Raw genomic sequence first — 15962 nt, forward strand, 5'->3', positions numbered from 1 at the left:
TTCTTTTTTTTCCCTTTAACTTTCTCTTTACGGAAGTAAATATTTATACCGAGTCGTTGGTGGCTTGCCGCGAATATTTTGTAGGATTACGTCCAGTTAATATCACTATTCAGTAATACGACCAGAAAAGTATTTTGTAATTGCAGCCACTGATGGAAAATGACGTGTCGTTTTCAAAATATTATCCTTTACAGAGTAGCACGACCAGAAAAGTATTTTGTAATTGCAGCCACTGATGGAAAATGACGTGTCGTTGTCAAAATATTATCCTTTACAGAGTAGCACAGTTGTGGCGCAACAGCGGAATCTACCTGACAATCAATCAAGCATGTCATTTGATTGTATTGGTCACCGTTGAGAAAAGATAAATTCTAATGAACTGTTGCTTATCTGATATCTCAAGCTACCTAGATAATCACACTTGAGTATTTAATCGCTCTAGATCTCAGATATAAAGCAGAGTCTCGTTACCTCTGTGGAAAATTCGGGGTCGAACAGTTAACAGGTGAGTGGCCAGGCGCAGCTACCATAATTGCATAATTTGAAGTTGAAAGCACAGATTCGTAACCTGTTAAGCTGCTTGCTTGCTTGTACGCCGTAATACAGTGCACTTGACAATCATTCAGTAAAGTACGCTTTTAGCGATGGAATGACAAACAACAGCACTTGTTGACATACTGTCTGTTGGCTAATAGTATGAAAGAGTTAGGTTAGGTTAGGTTAGGTTAGGTTAGATTAGGTTAGTTTGGAACTCGTTATAACAAAAAGCCGGCCGCGGTGGTCTAGCGGTTCTGGCGCTGCAGTCCGGAACTGCGGGACTGCTACAGTCGCAGGTTCGAATCCTGCCTCGGGCATGGGTGTGTGTGTGATGTCCTTAGGTTAGTTAGGTTTAAGTAGTTCTAAGTTCTAGGGGACTTATGACCTAAGATGTTGAGTCCCATAGTGCTCAGAGCCATTTGAACCATTTTATGACAAAAACAACAAATGAATCTGACATGCTTCACAATTAAGTTGTGACTTTCTGAGGTGCAGCCACAGCCAGTTTACTATTGCAGGAGGAAACTGACTCCGTTTTGGTTGGAAGAAAAACACTTTGAGTTGCAACCTCTTCAGTTCGTTGATTTATTTATTTTCTTTTACTAAAAAACTAATTCAAATATATGAAACGTTTCAATTTCCCTATTTTTCGTATTTTGTTTGGTTATTTTATTAAGATGAATAAAAAATCGCCTGTAAACACAGACCAGTTCTTCTTAAGGGCTGATAAGAAATTAATTCACATGGACTTTCTTTGTTCACATTTGATTAGCAAAGAGAGGATAGCGTTCCTAATATTCTAAGTGAGACAGGTAAGGGCGTAAATCCACCTTAAGTAAGGTAAATTACAACAGGTTAGTTTTAGGCATTAACACCCGCAGTAATCACATATAAACATCATCGTCAAAAGTTGAAATTCATTAGAGATCCTCTTTCCTAGTCGCATTTGAACGTAAGTCTCTGTGAACTAATGTCTTATTAGCCTTTAAGAAGGATTCCTAAGATATATAACTTGCCTTCCCAGAAGAATAATTACAATTCTCTCGTCTGTTCCTTTCTTGTGTACCGTAATTGTGGGATTACATGGAAATGCGGTGAACAATAGAGAAACAGAACATTCAAAGAAAAAGATTTATTCAGAGATACACCTTTTGATCAGTGAAGTCTGACCAGCTACGAATTGTAGGACTACGAAGCAAGGAATAAAATTATCTCCTCCATATATTTTGTGTTTGTGTGTGTGTGTGTGAGCGCGCGCTGTTTGATAACTTTGCCATTCATTCATCTTATTAGCTTCATCAATGATTTTGTTTGAAAAACGCGGATCACACCTAAGAAAATTAATTTCGTTGTCCGGGAAGTTCGCATGAATCATCATTCCTAACACTTTGTGAGCGGAACTAATTTAATAGCATTAATTCTGTCGTTCCAAACACTGCGAATCCAAGTCCAGTACAGTTACCATTTTCCCATTTGCAGTCGATTTGCAGAAGTTGTGTATAGCTGCCCGCTATACAAAGTGAATTCACCTTGTCTTTCGTATATACAGTTATATTCGACGGTTTTTGCTAAAGCAGTGACGTTATGAATAACACGATTGGTATCTATGAAACATTCAGAGAAACTGTCTTTCAGAGAAGTCCAACATATCAGCACTACTCACACAGAAAACCCGTAACTGCTACTACGATAAAACTGCAGATTTTTGAGCTCATGTAGAGAGGTACACACAACGATCGTTCCGTACGACGCATTGCTGCGGTATAGCATGGCCGACCGATATGTTGACGCTCTATGCACGTTCCACCACACACACTAAAGTGTCAAGCGAACTGTAGAAGTACATGCAGAATGTGTGTACTCGGAATATTTCACGACGGCATGCTTCATTGAATTCTTTTCGGTTCGCAAACCACGTGAGTTCGAAGTGTCAAGGCTTGTAAACCGAAAAGATTCTACTGGAGATGCAGAATGTGCTATAATCATGATCAGTTACTGTTCCTTATTGTTTCTTCATATTTCTTTGTATCCATTCCAGTGACTAAACATACGGTCTAGTGATTTGTGCTTCATGTAAGTTTATTGTACTAGTTTTGATAATTCCATGCAACGTCGTGGATGAACATGTAAATTATTTTTAATTTATCGAACATTCTAGGTAGTAAATGACATGTAAACGATCAGAACTGCTGAACGATAGCCTGTGTCTAGATTGAGCACCACCTTCCAAACACTAGGTCGCGTTATGTGGATAAAAGAGCTTAGACAACGAGCTACATCTGTCAAAGTGAGAATAGTATGGGCTTCAGAGGTTCCGGCACGTCTTCTGAAAAGCAAGTGGGCACACTAAAATGTAGTTTACGCTAACCAGACGTAAAGCAGCTAAATATCTTGAGGCTACAAACATTTACTTTCAAGTGCAATTTGTTCTTCTCTCTTTACTTGAACGCTGTGGTCAACGTTCGTTTACGATTTGCATTGTACACCTCTAACTTTGCCTGCCTATCTAGTCTTAATTGTTCGTAGTGTTATGGAGTGGAAATGAAGTCCCATGCTTCTTGACATAGCGTAGGGGAACGATGCGGGAGACACGCACCGCCCTACTAGGCAAGGTCCTAATGGAGGCGATGTGCCGTTGCCTTCCTCCGACCGTAATGGGGATGAATGATGATGATGAAGACGACACAACAACACCCAGTCATCTCGGGGCAGGTGAAAATCCCTGACCCCGTCAGGAATCGAACCCGGGACCCGTGCTCGGGAAGCAAGAACGCTACCGCATGACGAAGAGCTCGGACTTGTAATGCTATAGTCACGATTTTGAGCTTGCGTCTATGCGTGACTGAATAAATGCAGTTTTCCCAATCCGGTGTTGCTTTAATTTATTAAGAAACGTACTGCTTGCTTCACATTTCATTTAAAACTTGACACTTTATATTTACACTGAAGAGCGACAGAAACTGGTACACCTACCTAATATCACGTAGGGCCCACGCGAGCACGCAGAAGTGCCACAACAGGACATGGCATTGACTCGACAAATGTATGACGTAGTAGTGGAGGGATCTGACACTATGAATCATGCAGAGCTGTTAAGAAATCCGTAAGAGTACGAGGGATGGAGATCTCTACTGAACAGCACGTTGCAAGGCATCCCAAATATGCTCAATAATGTTCATGTGTGGGGAGTCTGGTGTCCAGCGGAAGTTTTTAAACTCAGAAGAGAGTTCTGGAGCCACGCTGTAGTAATTCTGGACGTGTGGGGTGCCGCATTGTCCTGGTGGAATTGCCCAAGTCCGTCGGAACATACAATAGACATGAATGGATGCACGTGATCAGACCGGATGCTTACGTACATTTCACCTGCCGGAGTCACATCTAGACGTATCAGAGGTCCCATATCACTCCAACTGCACGCACCCCGCACCATTACAGAGCCTCCACCAGCTTTAACAGTGTCCTGCTGGCATGCAGTGTCCGTGGATTTATGAGGTTGTCTCCATAGCCGTACACACACCCATCTGCTCGATACAATTTGAAACGAGACCAGGCAACAACAGCCATCAACAGTCCGATGTCAATGTTGTTTCGTGCAGTCATCAAGGGTACAAAAGTGGGCCTTCAGCTCCAAAGGCCCGTATCGATTATGTTTCGTTGACTGCTTCGCACGCTGACATTTGTTGATGGCCCAGCATTAAAATCTGCAGCAATTTGCGGAAGGCTTGCACTTCTGTCACGTTGAATGATTCTCTTCAGTTGTCATTGGTCCCGTTCTTGCAGGATCTTTTTCTGGCCGCAGTTATTTCGGAGATTTGATATTTTACCGGATTACTAACATTCACGGTACACTCGTGAAATGGTCGCAAAGGAAAAATCCCCGCTTCATCGCTACCACGGAGATGCTGCATCCCATCTCTCGTGCGCCGACTGTAACATCACGTTCAAACTGACTTTTTAAATCTTGATAACCTGCCACTGTAGCAGCAGTAACCGATCTAACAATTGCGCCAGACACTTGTTTTATATAGGCGTTGCCGATCGCAGCACCGTATTCTGCCTGTTTACACATCTCTGTATTTGAATACACAACCTGTAACAGTTTCTTTGGCGCTTCATTGTAGATTAGAAACAACTCCGGCGTATTCCAGCTCAACATGTATTTTATTACCTATTAAGTATGTATATCTTGCACTATAAGGCGAAAACATTATGATCATCACCACAAATATATAAAGCACGATATTAAAATTGCCAGTCACACCAAAAATCTTAGCCTAGTGAAAGAGATCTACCGTACTCAAGACACCCACAACAGAGACCGAGCTAGTGGGAAATAACAAGACCTGATTGACCAACAGTATAGTAAGTGCACGTGAAGTGGAAAATCGACACACTTGATTAGTAGTAAAACATTTATTAAGCCATAGTGAGCTAGAACTGTTTATAACACAAAACTACAATGAGACAATCTGTAAACGAAACGTGCAACTTGAAAATACGTGTATATTTTAGGCCTTCGAAGAAGCTTTTTCATAAATTGTGAGAAAACGTGTGTGAAAAAGTATAAACTGCAAAAGTGCATATGTTCAATTGCTTAAAAACAAAATCGTCAGTATATCACATTATGTCTGTACGCGATTCACTCCAAAAACATACTGCAGTTAGCCAAGATCTCCTACTATCGACCACAAATAGATTCTCTTCATTTAGAAATAGAAAATTCCCCCTAACGAAATTATAGATTATTCTGCCAAAACTATGATCCGCAAGGTAACCAGAAATTATTAGGGAACAGTAATGGTAATAGTTTCCCTGTTTTTGAAAGGTACGTCACTGGTAAAAAAGGCTATTTTCGTAAATTCTTACAAATAAGTAACAAAGAATGCTATCATTAATATATTTCAGTGTCTTGTTCTGTATCTCAAAGTGTGTCATCTTATGGTATCAGAACATTTTGGTATCAAGGTCTACCGTTATATAATGCGTAGTACAGAGTATTCTCCTCTATTGCTCAGACGAAGGTGATTTCCCGCTCTTTAATAAGAACACCACACAGTTATCTGCGAGATTACAATGAGGTTAAGTGTTGCCTATTTTGTAACACCCACTTTCGTCGCTGTAGCCCTTATCACACGTGCCTCTGTAGGAGGCTGCTTATCACATATTAATTTTTCCTATGGGGCAGCAACTCGTAATCGTTTAATTGTTCACATCATTATTCAGTTACTTTCCTGTTCTAGTTACTTCTTGCCTGTAAAAATTACAGTGGAATACTGTGTAGCGAACGTGCTCATTTACGGTGTATCTAAAAGTGTATCTTCCTTTCTCTGAGCCTCGGTAGCTCAAATTTCGTGCACATCATATTACACTAACGCTTGTGAAAATTGCAGCACACAGAAGGATACATGTGGGAGTGAAGTAAACACACACGTAATTAGATTATAGAACTCTGCCCACGCTTTGACTTTCGGAGTTTAGCATGAAGTGGAACTCCCACGAGTCACTATCGGTGCCCCTAAATATTGCGGAAAAAGCTCAAAGCGGGGATGCGTATGTTTACGGATAATACCCGCCATACAGAGATTCCAGGAATCATCGATAGATGCTGACGGAGAATCGCGACAAATATGTAGCTGAACAACCATATCCCACACATGTTCACTGGGCGAGCTCAAGTCACTGTAGCAGTGGTACCTCCGTCGTGCTGAGAGGAGGAGCAATGTGTTGGGCCTTTAAACCTCACTGCTGTGACGATCCCTTCTTAGATTACGCTCAATATGAAGATGTCGAGATCGTATGCTGTATCTAGTTGCGCCCACAGAATGTCATATCTGGCGTCTGCCCACTACGTCGGCCAACAACATAGGATGCCAGGCTCACCACGGCGCTCCTAACATGCGTGCAAAACTGGAAGATTAGAGTTCAACGTCCTGTCGACACCTAAATCATCAGAGACAGAGCATAAACTTGGACTGGGAAGTAAATCGTCAGGTTTTTCCTAGAGAAAATGTAACGTTACTTCTATTGTAGGATACACTGAAGCAACTTCTAGGGGGTCAGTGTTATTGCACAACAATGTTGTGCAATATTATTAAATTTATTCCTAGAATACTCAATAAAAATGTGCAATATGTAGTCTGGTTCGAAAGTCTGAACGATCAAGACGGTGTTTCTGCGGTAATTGTTCTACTTTCCCTTAAGCAGAAAGATAAGGTGATATAATGAGAATGAATAATTATAACGCCCTCTAACATATTGAGAAAACTGAGGTTGAACGAAATAAACGTATATCAGAACTTTTTCGTAGTTGATTGTCCAACAATTAATATATTGCTAGATATGGTTGACTACAAATGGCAGACTACGTGTTTCTCCTTAATGATTGTTTTTAAAATTACTTGTGGGCTATCACTCTCTGTATGAGTTCAATATTACTGCACAACAGGAAATATTGAGAAATAATATCCATCGGCTGACAGCGACCTTGACGCAGTGTTAACACCGTTTTCCGTAAGATAACCGAAGTTAAGAACTGTAGGGCTTGGGTAGCACTTGATGGGTCACTGTCCGGCTTACTGAGTGCTGTTGGCAAGCGGGGTGCACTCAGCCCTTGTGAGGCCAATTGAGGAGCTACTTTATTGAGAAGTCACGAAAACTGACAACGGCCGGGAGACCGATGTGCTGACCACGTGCCCCTCCGTATCCGCACCCGCTGACGCCTAACGGTTGAGGGTGGCACGACGGCTGGTCGGACCGTTGGGGCTTCAATGCCTGTTCGGACGGTGTTTGTTTCAATATTCATCTATCGGGGCCGCCAAAAAGACACAAATATTTGTGTCTTTTATGCACAACAAGCAGAAATGGGAGGATGCGCTTCGCTCAAACCAAGACGAAACAAGCCGTTGGTGGAAACGTTGTGAGGCAAATTCAAAAATCAAATCTTCAGTTGTTATGCCAATCATTTAAACTATTGTTTATTGCTAACAGATAAGACTTACTTTGTTAATAAAAGGAAGTAACATACTAAACTTTTTTAAGAACATGAATCTGCACAAAGTATTAATTTGTTAAAGGAATAGAACAGATAAAAAGCCACCAGAGTGGGAGCACAGTGCTAGATGTGAAGCAAAAGTCATCTCCCTCATGCCGCCCTCTAAGAGAGTCCAACTAACACCACACGTATTTGAAGCTCGTTTCATCTGGACTCAACCTCAGGGATAATGATGGCTGCCATTTGCACCACAGCGAAGAGGAAGGAGCCCACCTCCATTTTTAAAACGTTTCAAGTAAAATCAGACTTTAATTTCGGGGAAATGTTTTCAATCGCTCATGGCTGTATGGCGATGGTACATATTTCCACTTCGGTGTCTTAAGAGGGTTCAGGAATGGGATTAAATCTCAGTGTGAAATAATATCAATAATATGATTCCCTGATGACATGGGTAGCCTCAGGGAAAATGAAGAAGAATCACAGGACTTAGTGAATGGAATGCTGTAGTTAGTACTGAATATGGATTGAGGGTATACCGAAGAAAGACGAAAGTATTGAGAGGTATCGGAAAGAAATGAGCGATAAACTTAAGAGCTAAATTGGTGGTAGATGAGGTGAAAGAATTGGTTACGTTGAAAACTAAATCACATGAGACGGTCGAAGCAAGTGGGACATAAAAAGCACACTACCACACGTAAAGAGGACATTCATGCTCAAATTCTGTCTACTAGTATCAAACAGCGGCCTTAATTTGAGGAGGACATTTCTGAGAATGTACGTGCGCAGCACAGGAATGTAAAGTTGTTATTGATGAGCATAAGGAAAGAAGAGAATCGTAGCGTTCGTGATGTCTCATAGAAGGATGTTGAAAATTAAGTGGACTGGTGAGGAATGAGGAGGTTATCTGCAGTATCAGCAATGGAAAGAAAACGTGGAGAACACTGACAACAGGGACAGGATGACAGGACATATGCTAAGACATCAGGGAACAACTTCCACACTGCTTAAAGGAACTGTAAAATATAAAAACTGTAGGCAAGACAGAGATTGGAATATAACCAACAAATGACTGTGGGCATTGGTTGCAAATGCTATTCTGAAATAAATGGGTCAGTTAGCACAGAAGAGGAAATCGTGCGAGCCGCATCAAACCAATCAGATGACTGATGACACATAAAAAATCTTACAGTATACTCTGAATTGCACTAAATACGTGGGACTTTAAATTACAGGTATATGCCTGAATGCCAATGCTGAATATACGCACGCCACTCTTTTCCGAACTTGCTTTTCAAAGATTAGCTGCGAACAGCCAATGAGCAGGTAAAGATTCTGATAGTCAACTCGCCAAACATGACGCTGAGAACGCAAAATGAACTCTAACATCGTCACAGACTTGTGATGTTGAGGACCGGCATTGTGCTTCACAACTGATTGCCTTGGTTTCACTGACTAGATATCTCTGTTTTATTAACCTTCTACCCTACGCTAGGATGTATGTGTCCATTTGTATCATTTTTAGTAGAATAGAAAGTATTTATTAGTCCTACAACTTTGCTCCCATCGCTTTGCAATACATGACAGCAGCGGCAAGTGGTGGTGCTGATGATAGGGCGTAAGTGTCATACAATGACCTTAGTCATTTTTAAACATAACGCGATCAGGTTATTAATCGACTTGGGATTGCATCATAAAGCTATTTTCGATTGAGTCTGTCACCTTACGCACCCAATTCTCGTCATTTGCGGGAAGTTTTAATTTTCTGCTTTAACATGAAGAAACCTGTGACTCAGGCTCATAAAATGCTGGGTAAGAGCTGCGGTGGAGCACCTGTCAGTGAAACAACGCGCAGAGAACGATTTCAACACTTCAACAATGGTGATTTTGATGTTGAGGACTGGCATTGTGGTGGAAGAGGGAAGATTTTCGAAGCTACCGAAGCCCAGGGAAATAATCACAGAAGGTCGTAATAGATAGCAATGATACGTTTGAGCCGAGCACTGAAAGATAAACGGCCACAATACAGCGCTGCTTCAGCGCATGACAGTGGTCGATTCCATGTCGCAAAACCCGTCAAACATACTGGGAAACGTTGAAACGAAAAGACCTACCCCACCCTCCGTATTCTCCAAACAATTCTCCCTGTGATTAGCGCCTTTTTGGATCAATGGCATATGACCTGGGGAGACCGAGGACATTAGCCATAAAGGTACGACGGTCAATTGGTCTTAAACTGCCGTTAAAATACGCTACCTACCATCGAGATTGATGGCAACAATATAGTTGTCTTTCCACGAACTCGCCAGTGCATGTAGATTGTCGAGAGACGAAAGGCATGCATTTTTATCTCTTTTTGATATTGAAAGTAAGTTTTGTTTTCTTAAGATGTTTTGTTGTCTACTTCAAGACAGCACTCTTACTAAACAAGTGAGTACAATGGTTAAAGTCCATAGATTAAATATTATTTTGATACTATAGACAGCGATAAATGTTTGAAACTTTTTCGCTAACGAACTAACATAATTCCAACATAGCGATGGGGCGCTGTGGCCCACTTAAATAAGGGCACGTCAGCTCACATGGTCAACCTGTCCCTCTGCATTTTGTAAGTAAATAATCTTATTAACTTTAATACGTACAAAGTAATCGAAGACTACATCAAATCCAACGCAACTTTTACGCGAGAAAATTTTGTCTTGCACTGATTTTAAACCGGTAATATTTATGTGATGTTTGATACTATTTTCTTCTTTTCTTTCAAAACCTGCAACTTGTATTCAAGTGTTCAATTAAAATGACTGTAATATACATTTTAAATTATTACTTACTGGACACTGAAGGACATATATTTTCAAGTATCAAATCTACCTGTATCTTCGAATGTAGTCGTCTAAATACCTCTTGTCAACTGAACGTTAAACCTTTCGAATGCAATCATGCTTTTACTCATCGTCGTTCTACTGTTTTGTTTTTAGGATCAATCGAAATTATGAAACGAAAACCGAAAGAGGCGATGTTTCTGAAGCAACTAAAAGACTATCAGCCATAGAATTCAATCCTCCACGGGGAGAAAATAACACAATTTAAAGAGGAATACGGTTGTAGTGTGTAAAAACCTTTTTTTAAAAAAAAAAAACAATAAAAAAGCTCTCTTGTCAAGCTAAATGTTTTTGAATAACAGACAGAAAGAGAAAAGAAACTTCTGAGAAGGTTCTTCAAGATGAAGAAGATTGAGGTGAGTGTGCTGTGCGGCTTAGATGTCCTAACAACATTCGCACAAGAATCCAGATGAGGAATGGATTCAATGCACAAGTTGTAAGCGGTAGCCATATCTTTTATTTTAAAAATGACGTGAAAGCGCTTCTTCATGAATGTTTGTACTGCAAAGGTCCTATCAGGCTTTCGGTTGAAGATATAGAAATTGTGAAGATATTTTTCTATCAGTCTGATATTATAACTACGATAACACAATTTTATAATAGTTTTTGTCATAAAGTTACAGAAATTTGTATTAAAATAAACTGTAAGTATTAAAATCGATATATTTTCAATGAAATAAAAAATATAACTAAATTAATGATAAGATAATACGGGCCAGTTTGCCCAACTGTTGCGACAACTTGCCCCATAGGAGGTATAGATTGTCCCAGGTGATATTACTGAACTAAATATTTTTTATTAACAGGCAAACAGGTAGAAGCTTTAATTACTTAGCTGTAAAGATGGTGAAATAAAGTATTAATGTTTCCGCATAAAAAGATCAATACAAGCTGGCCACCGCCAGGGTCTACTCTCCCATCTTTTTCGATCAATGGGACACGACCTGGCTGACCAGCACTTCTGGTAACATGAACAAGTGCGAAATTTGATCGATTCATGGGTCTCCTCAAAAGGGGCCCAGTTCTTCCACCGCGGTATTCGAATACTGGCCGAAAGGTGGGAAAAGTAATGGCTAGCAATGGTCTGTACTTTGAATCATAAATGTTTTGTAAGTATTACACAATAAAGCCTCTAACTTCCACAAAAAACGGCGGAAGCAAGGCTGTAGATCTAGCACTTTGTCTTCTACATCCACATCTACATGGATACTCTGCAAATCACCTTTAAGTGCCTGGCAGATGAATCATCGAACCATCTTCACAATTCTCTCAATCTTGCTTTAATATTAACTGAACTCAACTTATTCCGGGAACTTGAGAGTCATTATTCAGTACTGTTATCGAGTATCACTCTCGGTGATAATATTCAGCTGGAACTTTGGAATAAATATTTCAAGTTTTGCTGTTTCGTCGAGTCCATATAATGCTCTACAGATAGCCGTGATGGCTGGGGGGGGGGGGGGGGGGGGGCTGTCACTGTAGACTCTCCCTAAACGTTTATGTTGCGGCATAAAGCTGCGTAGAAGCCGTGCGACCAATATACTAGTAACTGAACACATCACCGCCATCTGGCCCTTAATAACAATAGTCCAGTCGCTAAAAGCTCTTTTTTGTTCATGTGTTTCGGACATAGCCCATCATCAGAATATCAGATGTTGTTGTTGTTGTTGTGGTCTTCAGTCCAGAGACTGGTTTGATGCATTCTCCATGCTACTCTATCCTGTGCAAGCTTCTTCATCTCCGAGTAACTACAGCACCCTACAGCCTTCTGAACCTCCTTAGTGTATTCCCCTCTTGGTCTCCCTCTACGATTATTTACCCTCCACGCTGCCCTTCAATACTAAATTGGTGATCCTTTGATGCCTCAGAGCGTGTCCTACCAACCGATCCCTTCTTCTAGTGAAGTTGTGCCATAAATTCCTCTTCTCCCCAATTCTATTCAGTACCATGTCATTAGTTAAGTGATCTACCCATATAATCTTGAGCATTCTTTGTAGTACCACGTTTCTAAAGCTTATATTTTCTTCTTGTCTAAGCTGTTTATCGTCATGTTTCACTTCCATACATTGCTAAACTCCATACAGACACTTTTACGAAGGACTTCCTGACATTTAAGTCTACACTCGATGTTAACAAATTTCTCTTCTTCTTTCTTTGCCATAGCCATTGTATATCCGCTCTACTTCGGCCACATAGTTCTTTAAGTGTCTTATTTCCTAATCTAATCCCCGTAGCATCACCTGATTTAGTTAAACTACATTCCATTATCCTCCTTTTCTTGATGTTCATCTTATATCCTCTTTTCAAGACACTCTCCATTCCGTTCAACCGCTCTTCCAGGTCCTTTCCTTTCTCTGACAGAATTACAGTATCTTCGGCAAACCTCAAAGTTTTTATTTCTTCTCCATGGATTTTGATTCCTACTCCAAATTTTTCTTTTGTTTCTTTTACTGCTTGCTTAATTTACAGATTGAATAACATCGGGGAGAGGCTACAACGTTGTCTCACTCCCTTCCCAACCATTTCTTCCCTTTCGTGCCCCTCGACTCTTATAACTGCCATCTGGTTTCTGTACAAATTGTAAATAGCCTTTCGCTCCCTGTGTTTGACCCCTGCCACCTTCAGTATTTGCAAGAGAGTATTGCAGTCAACATTGTCAAAAGCTTTCTCTAAGTCTATAAAATCTAGAAACGTAGATTTCCCTTTCCTTAACCTATCTTCTAAAATAAGTCATAGGGTCAGTATTGCCTCACGTGTTCCTACATTGCTACGGAATCCAAACTGATCTTCCCCCAGGTCGACTTCTACCAGTTTTCCAATTTCTCTGTAAAGAATTCGTGTTAGTCTTTTGAGACGGTGACTTATTAAAGGTTAAACCAATATTTTGATCGAGGCCTAATCTGTTCAAAACTTTGACAACTCTATCATTAATGTTTGCTTATTTGAGTCAACTTTCTCCCAACGTGGAAACCTAATACTAGCATATGTAGCTTACACTTAATTTAGTTTAATGTTTATGATCGTTTACTGTCCAAATAAACCATTTTGAAGCAATAATTACTTCTTTACCCACTACAATTTTTGGGTCAAATCACTAAGTGCAGTGAAGTGCTTGATTGTGATCCGGCAGTCAGTTCGAATGAGAGTGTCCGCACGTTCCAACATTGCAAGAGTCATAGCTGGGTGCGGTCGACCGTCGCGCTGGATACTGGTCAGGTTTGCGCAATCTTATTACGATGATGACAGACGCCTTCTCCATTCCATCGACTCGGCATGCTTTTGTTCACTGCCAGGTCTCCACGGACATTCTGCATGCGCATATGAACATCTGCGATGCTCTAGTTTTCCGCCAAAAGCAACTCAATGACAGCTGTAGAGCTCTCCTTGGAACGCATCTCCGTTACAGACGCCACGTTGAAGGCTACGTATAGAGCCCTCACCTGTCGAAACTTCTTGAAACTATAGGAGTTGAAGGCGGAAAATTCCATGATATTCAACAGCAAATTCCGCTCTTTTGCAACCGCAAGTGATGATGAAAAAAAAGTGCCTTGTGTTAGTTATGGAACGCCCCTCGTACCTGACCATCACGTCAGACTGACCACTGCTAACACGCCTCTGGTCTTCGCTCCCTCTTTCGCCGATTACCAGTCAGTTGCAGAATTTAATTTAGCCATCTGTTGCACCCTGTAACGAGAGACTACTACTTACACCTAAAAACATACGCATTGTGAACAAGATTAAGCGTTTCAGCGGCTGTGTAGTACGCTCTTTCCAACTGCAGATTTCCTTTTGCGAGCGTGGTAATAGTTTGAAGCCTGTAATCGCTACACTTGATTGTCAGACACTGCTTATTCATCGACTCAGTCAGATCGCTTTCCTGTTTTCAGAGACGTCTGTGGCCATGACCGCTGGAGTGAGTGCGTTGGTTGCGGCAGCTTCTGCGCTGCTGCTGGCTGCGGTGTCAGCGGACACGCCCGCCAGCTGCCTGTACAGCGACATAGAGGGCTCCTGGACCTTCCACGAGGGACAGCGGAACCTCGACAGCTCCGCCCTCTGCGAAGATTTTGGTAAGAAATCTTCCCTCGACGAATCGAATAATCATTTATTTTCTATTTCTTTTCGTTTTGCACTGCTGAATCGCTTTCCCCTCTGCTACATCTTCGTTGCGTCTCCTTACTGCATTTATCTGAAAGTAAGAGAAATCTGTTAGCCAGGCCATTTGCAACTGACGGAAGTCTTGTTAGATAAACTGTGGTAGTTGGCAAGAAAACGCTGTAAATTAATTCATATTCATACACCCAGATGAGTTTTGTCGTTTTAATCAGGCATCCACCGTGTGTGTCAGTAAATGATCTGATCCATTGCCTGAAGATCGTGCACTTTGCCCCTTGTGGAAAACCGTCTCAAAGTTCTACGTTTGATGTAGATTCAAAAGTAATTTGGTAATTTAACATCAATTCAACTGCTATTTTCGGTATTTTGGATCAGACCTCACATAAAATGTGCCACACACGTTCGTACTGCTGCGAACATCAATATCTATCCAACATAAACGAAAAAGAGAATCTTTGTTACTGAAAAGTGCTGAAGTGGTTCCTTTTGTGTACGTCACAAAATCTCAAGCAATAGGATCGTCTTCATAGGCGGTAAATAGGTGGAAGGTCTGAAGGTGCTATTATTCTCATTTTTAATTGAAATTGTTTTAAATATTATTTTCAGTCTGAATAAAATCACGTTCTTTGGCTCTAGTAACTTGAATGAATATTAAATTCAGGCCAAAATGATTATTCTTGGTTAATGGCGATCTTGGTGAGGAATAACCGGGTACGTTGTTGACCGTCATACAAAAGAGATTACGTTGTAGGAAAAAAGCCGACTTCTAATTACGATGCAAGTTCGACTTTCAAACATAAAAAACTAACTATGAAACGCTTATGGCGCTCGCTCGTTGCGTCACCAAACAAGTCACTTCAACCTACTGTAAACGGCCAGAAATTAGTTGCCTTATATAGTTAAAACAGGAAAATTCGGACTATTTCATTTTACAAAAGAAAACAAAGTTATAATATAATGGTCCAACCGTCATGATGATTACACTTTCATCTGTGGCGAAAGAGAAATTCCGACATCACCTGCAATCGGACATAGAAATAAAGCAATTGGCGAGAAGGGAACATTTGTGCCGTACCGGGACTCCAGGCTGGATTTATCGATAGTGGTAGCCTTAAACAGTTCGCCCACCTGAGCACGCTTTCTGTCTGAATCAAATTCGCGCATGTCGCGTGTCCCTGTCCATTATGCTCATGGTTTGCAGCCTTACCTGATTCCCGCAAGAGATCGAACGGACAGTGTATCAGCACTGAAGGTATCAATATGTCGCCGTCAGGACGTGTAAGTGTGGTGTCTGTTCTTTCGGACATGTCCAGAAGAACAGACAAAACAAATGTAAACTTACATCTGTATCGTGCCGCTGGCAGAAAGGGTAGAAAGAAACAATCTAATGACGCTTTTCTCATAGACAAAGTAACTACAATTTCGCAGAATAAAGATTAATA

General features: G+C 40.9%; 1 protein-coding gene across 1 annotated transcript in view; it reads left to right on the forward strand.

Annotated features, from left to right (window-relative positions):
* Nucleotides 1-477: 477 nt before the first annotated feature.
* The window catches only part of LOC126161826 (dipeptidyl peptidase 1-like), a 68520-nt gene continuing 53035 nt past the window's right edge, over nt 478-15962 (forward strand). Inside the window, exons 1-2 of the mRNA XM_049917932.1 lie at nt 478-505; nt 14295-14474. Of these exons, the coding sequence (XP_049773889.1) occupies nt 14309-14474 (166 nt within the window). The 5' untranslated portion in view covers nt 478-505; nt 14295-14308. The remainder of the gene's footprint in view (nt 506-14294; nt 14475-15962) is intronic.

Source organism: Schistocerca cancellata, chromosome 1 (genome assembly GCF_023864275.1).
Source record: "Schistocerca cancellata isolate TAMUIC-IGC-003103 chromosome 1, iqSchCanc2.1, whole genome shotgun sequence".
Classification (NCBI taxonomy): Eukaryota; Metazoa; Arthropoda; class Insecta; order Orthoptera; family Acrididae; genus Schistocerca; species Schistocerca cancellata.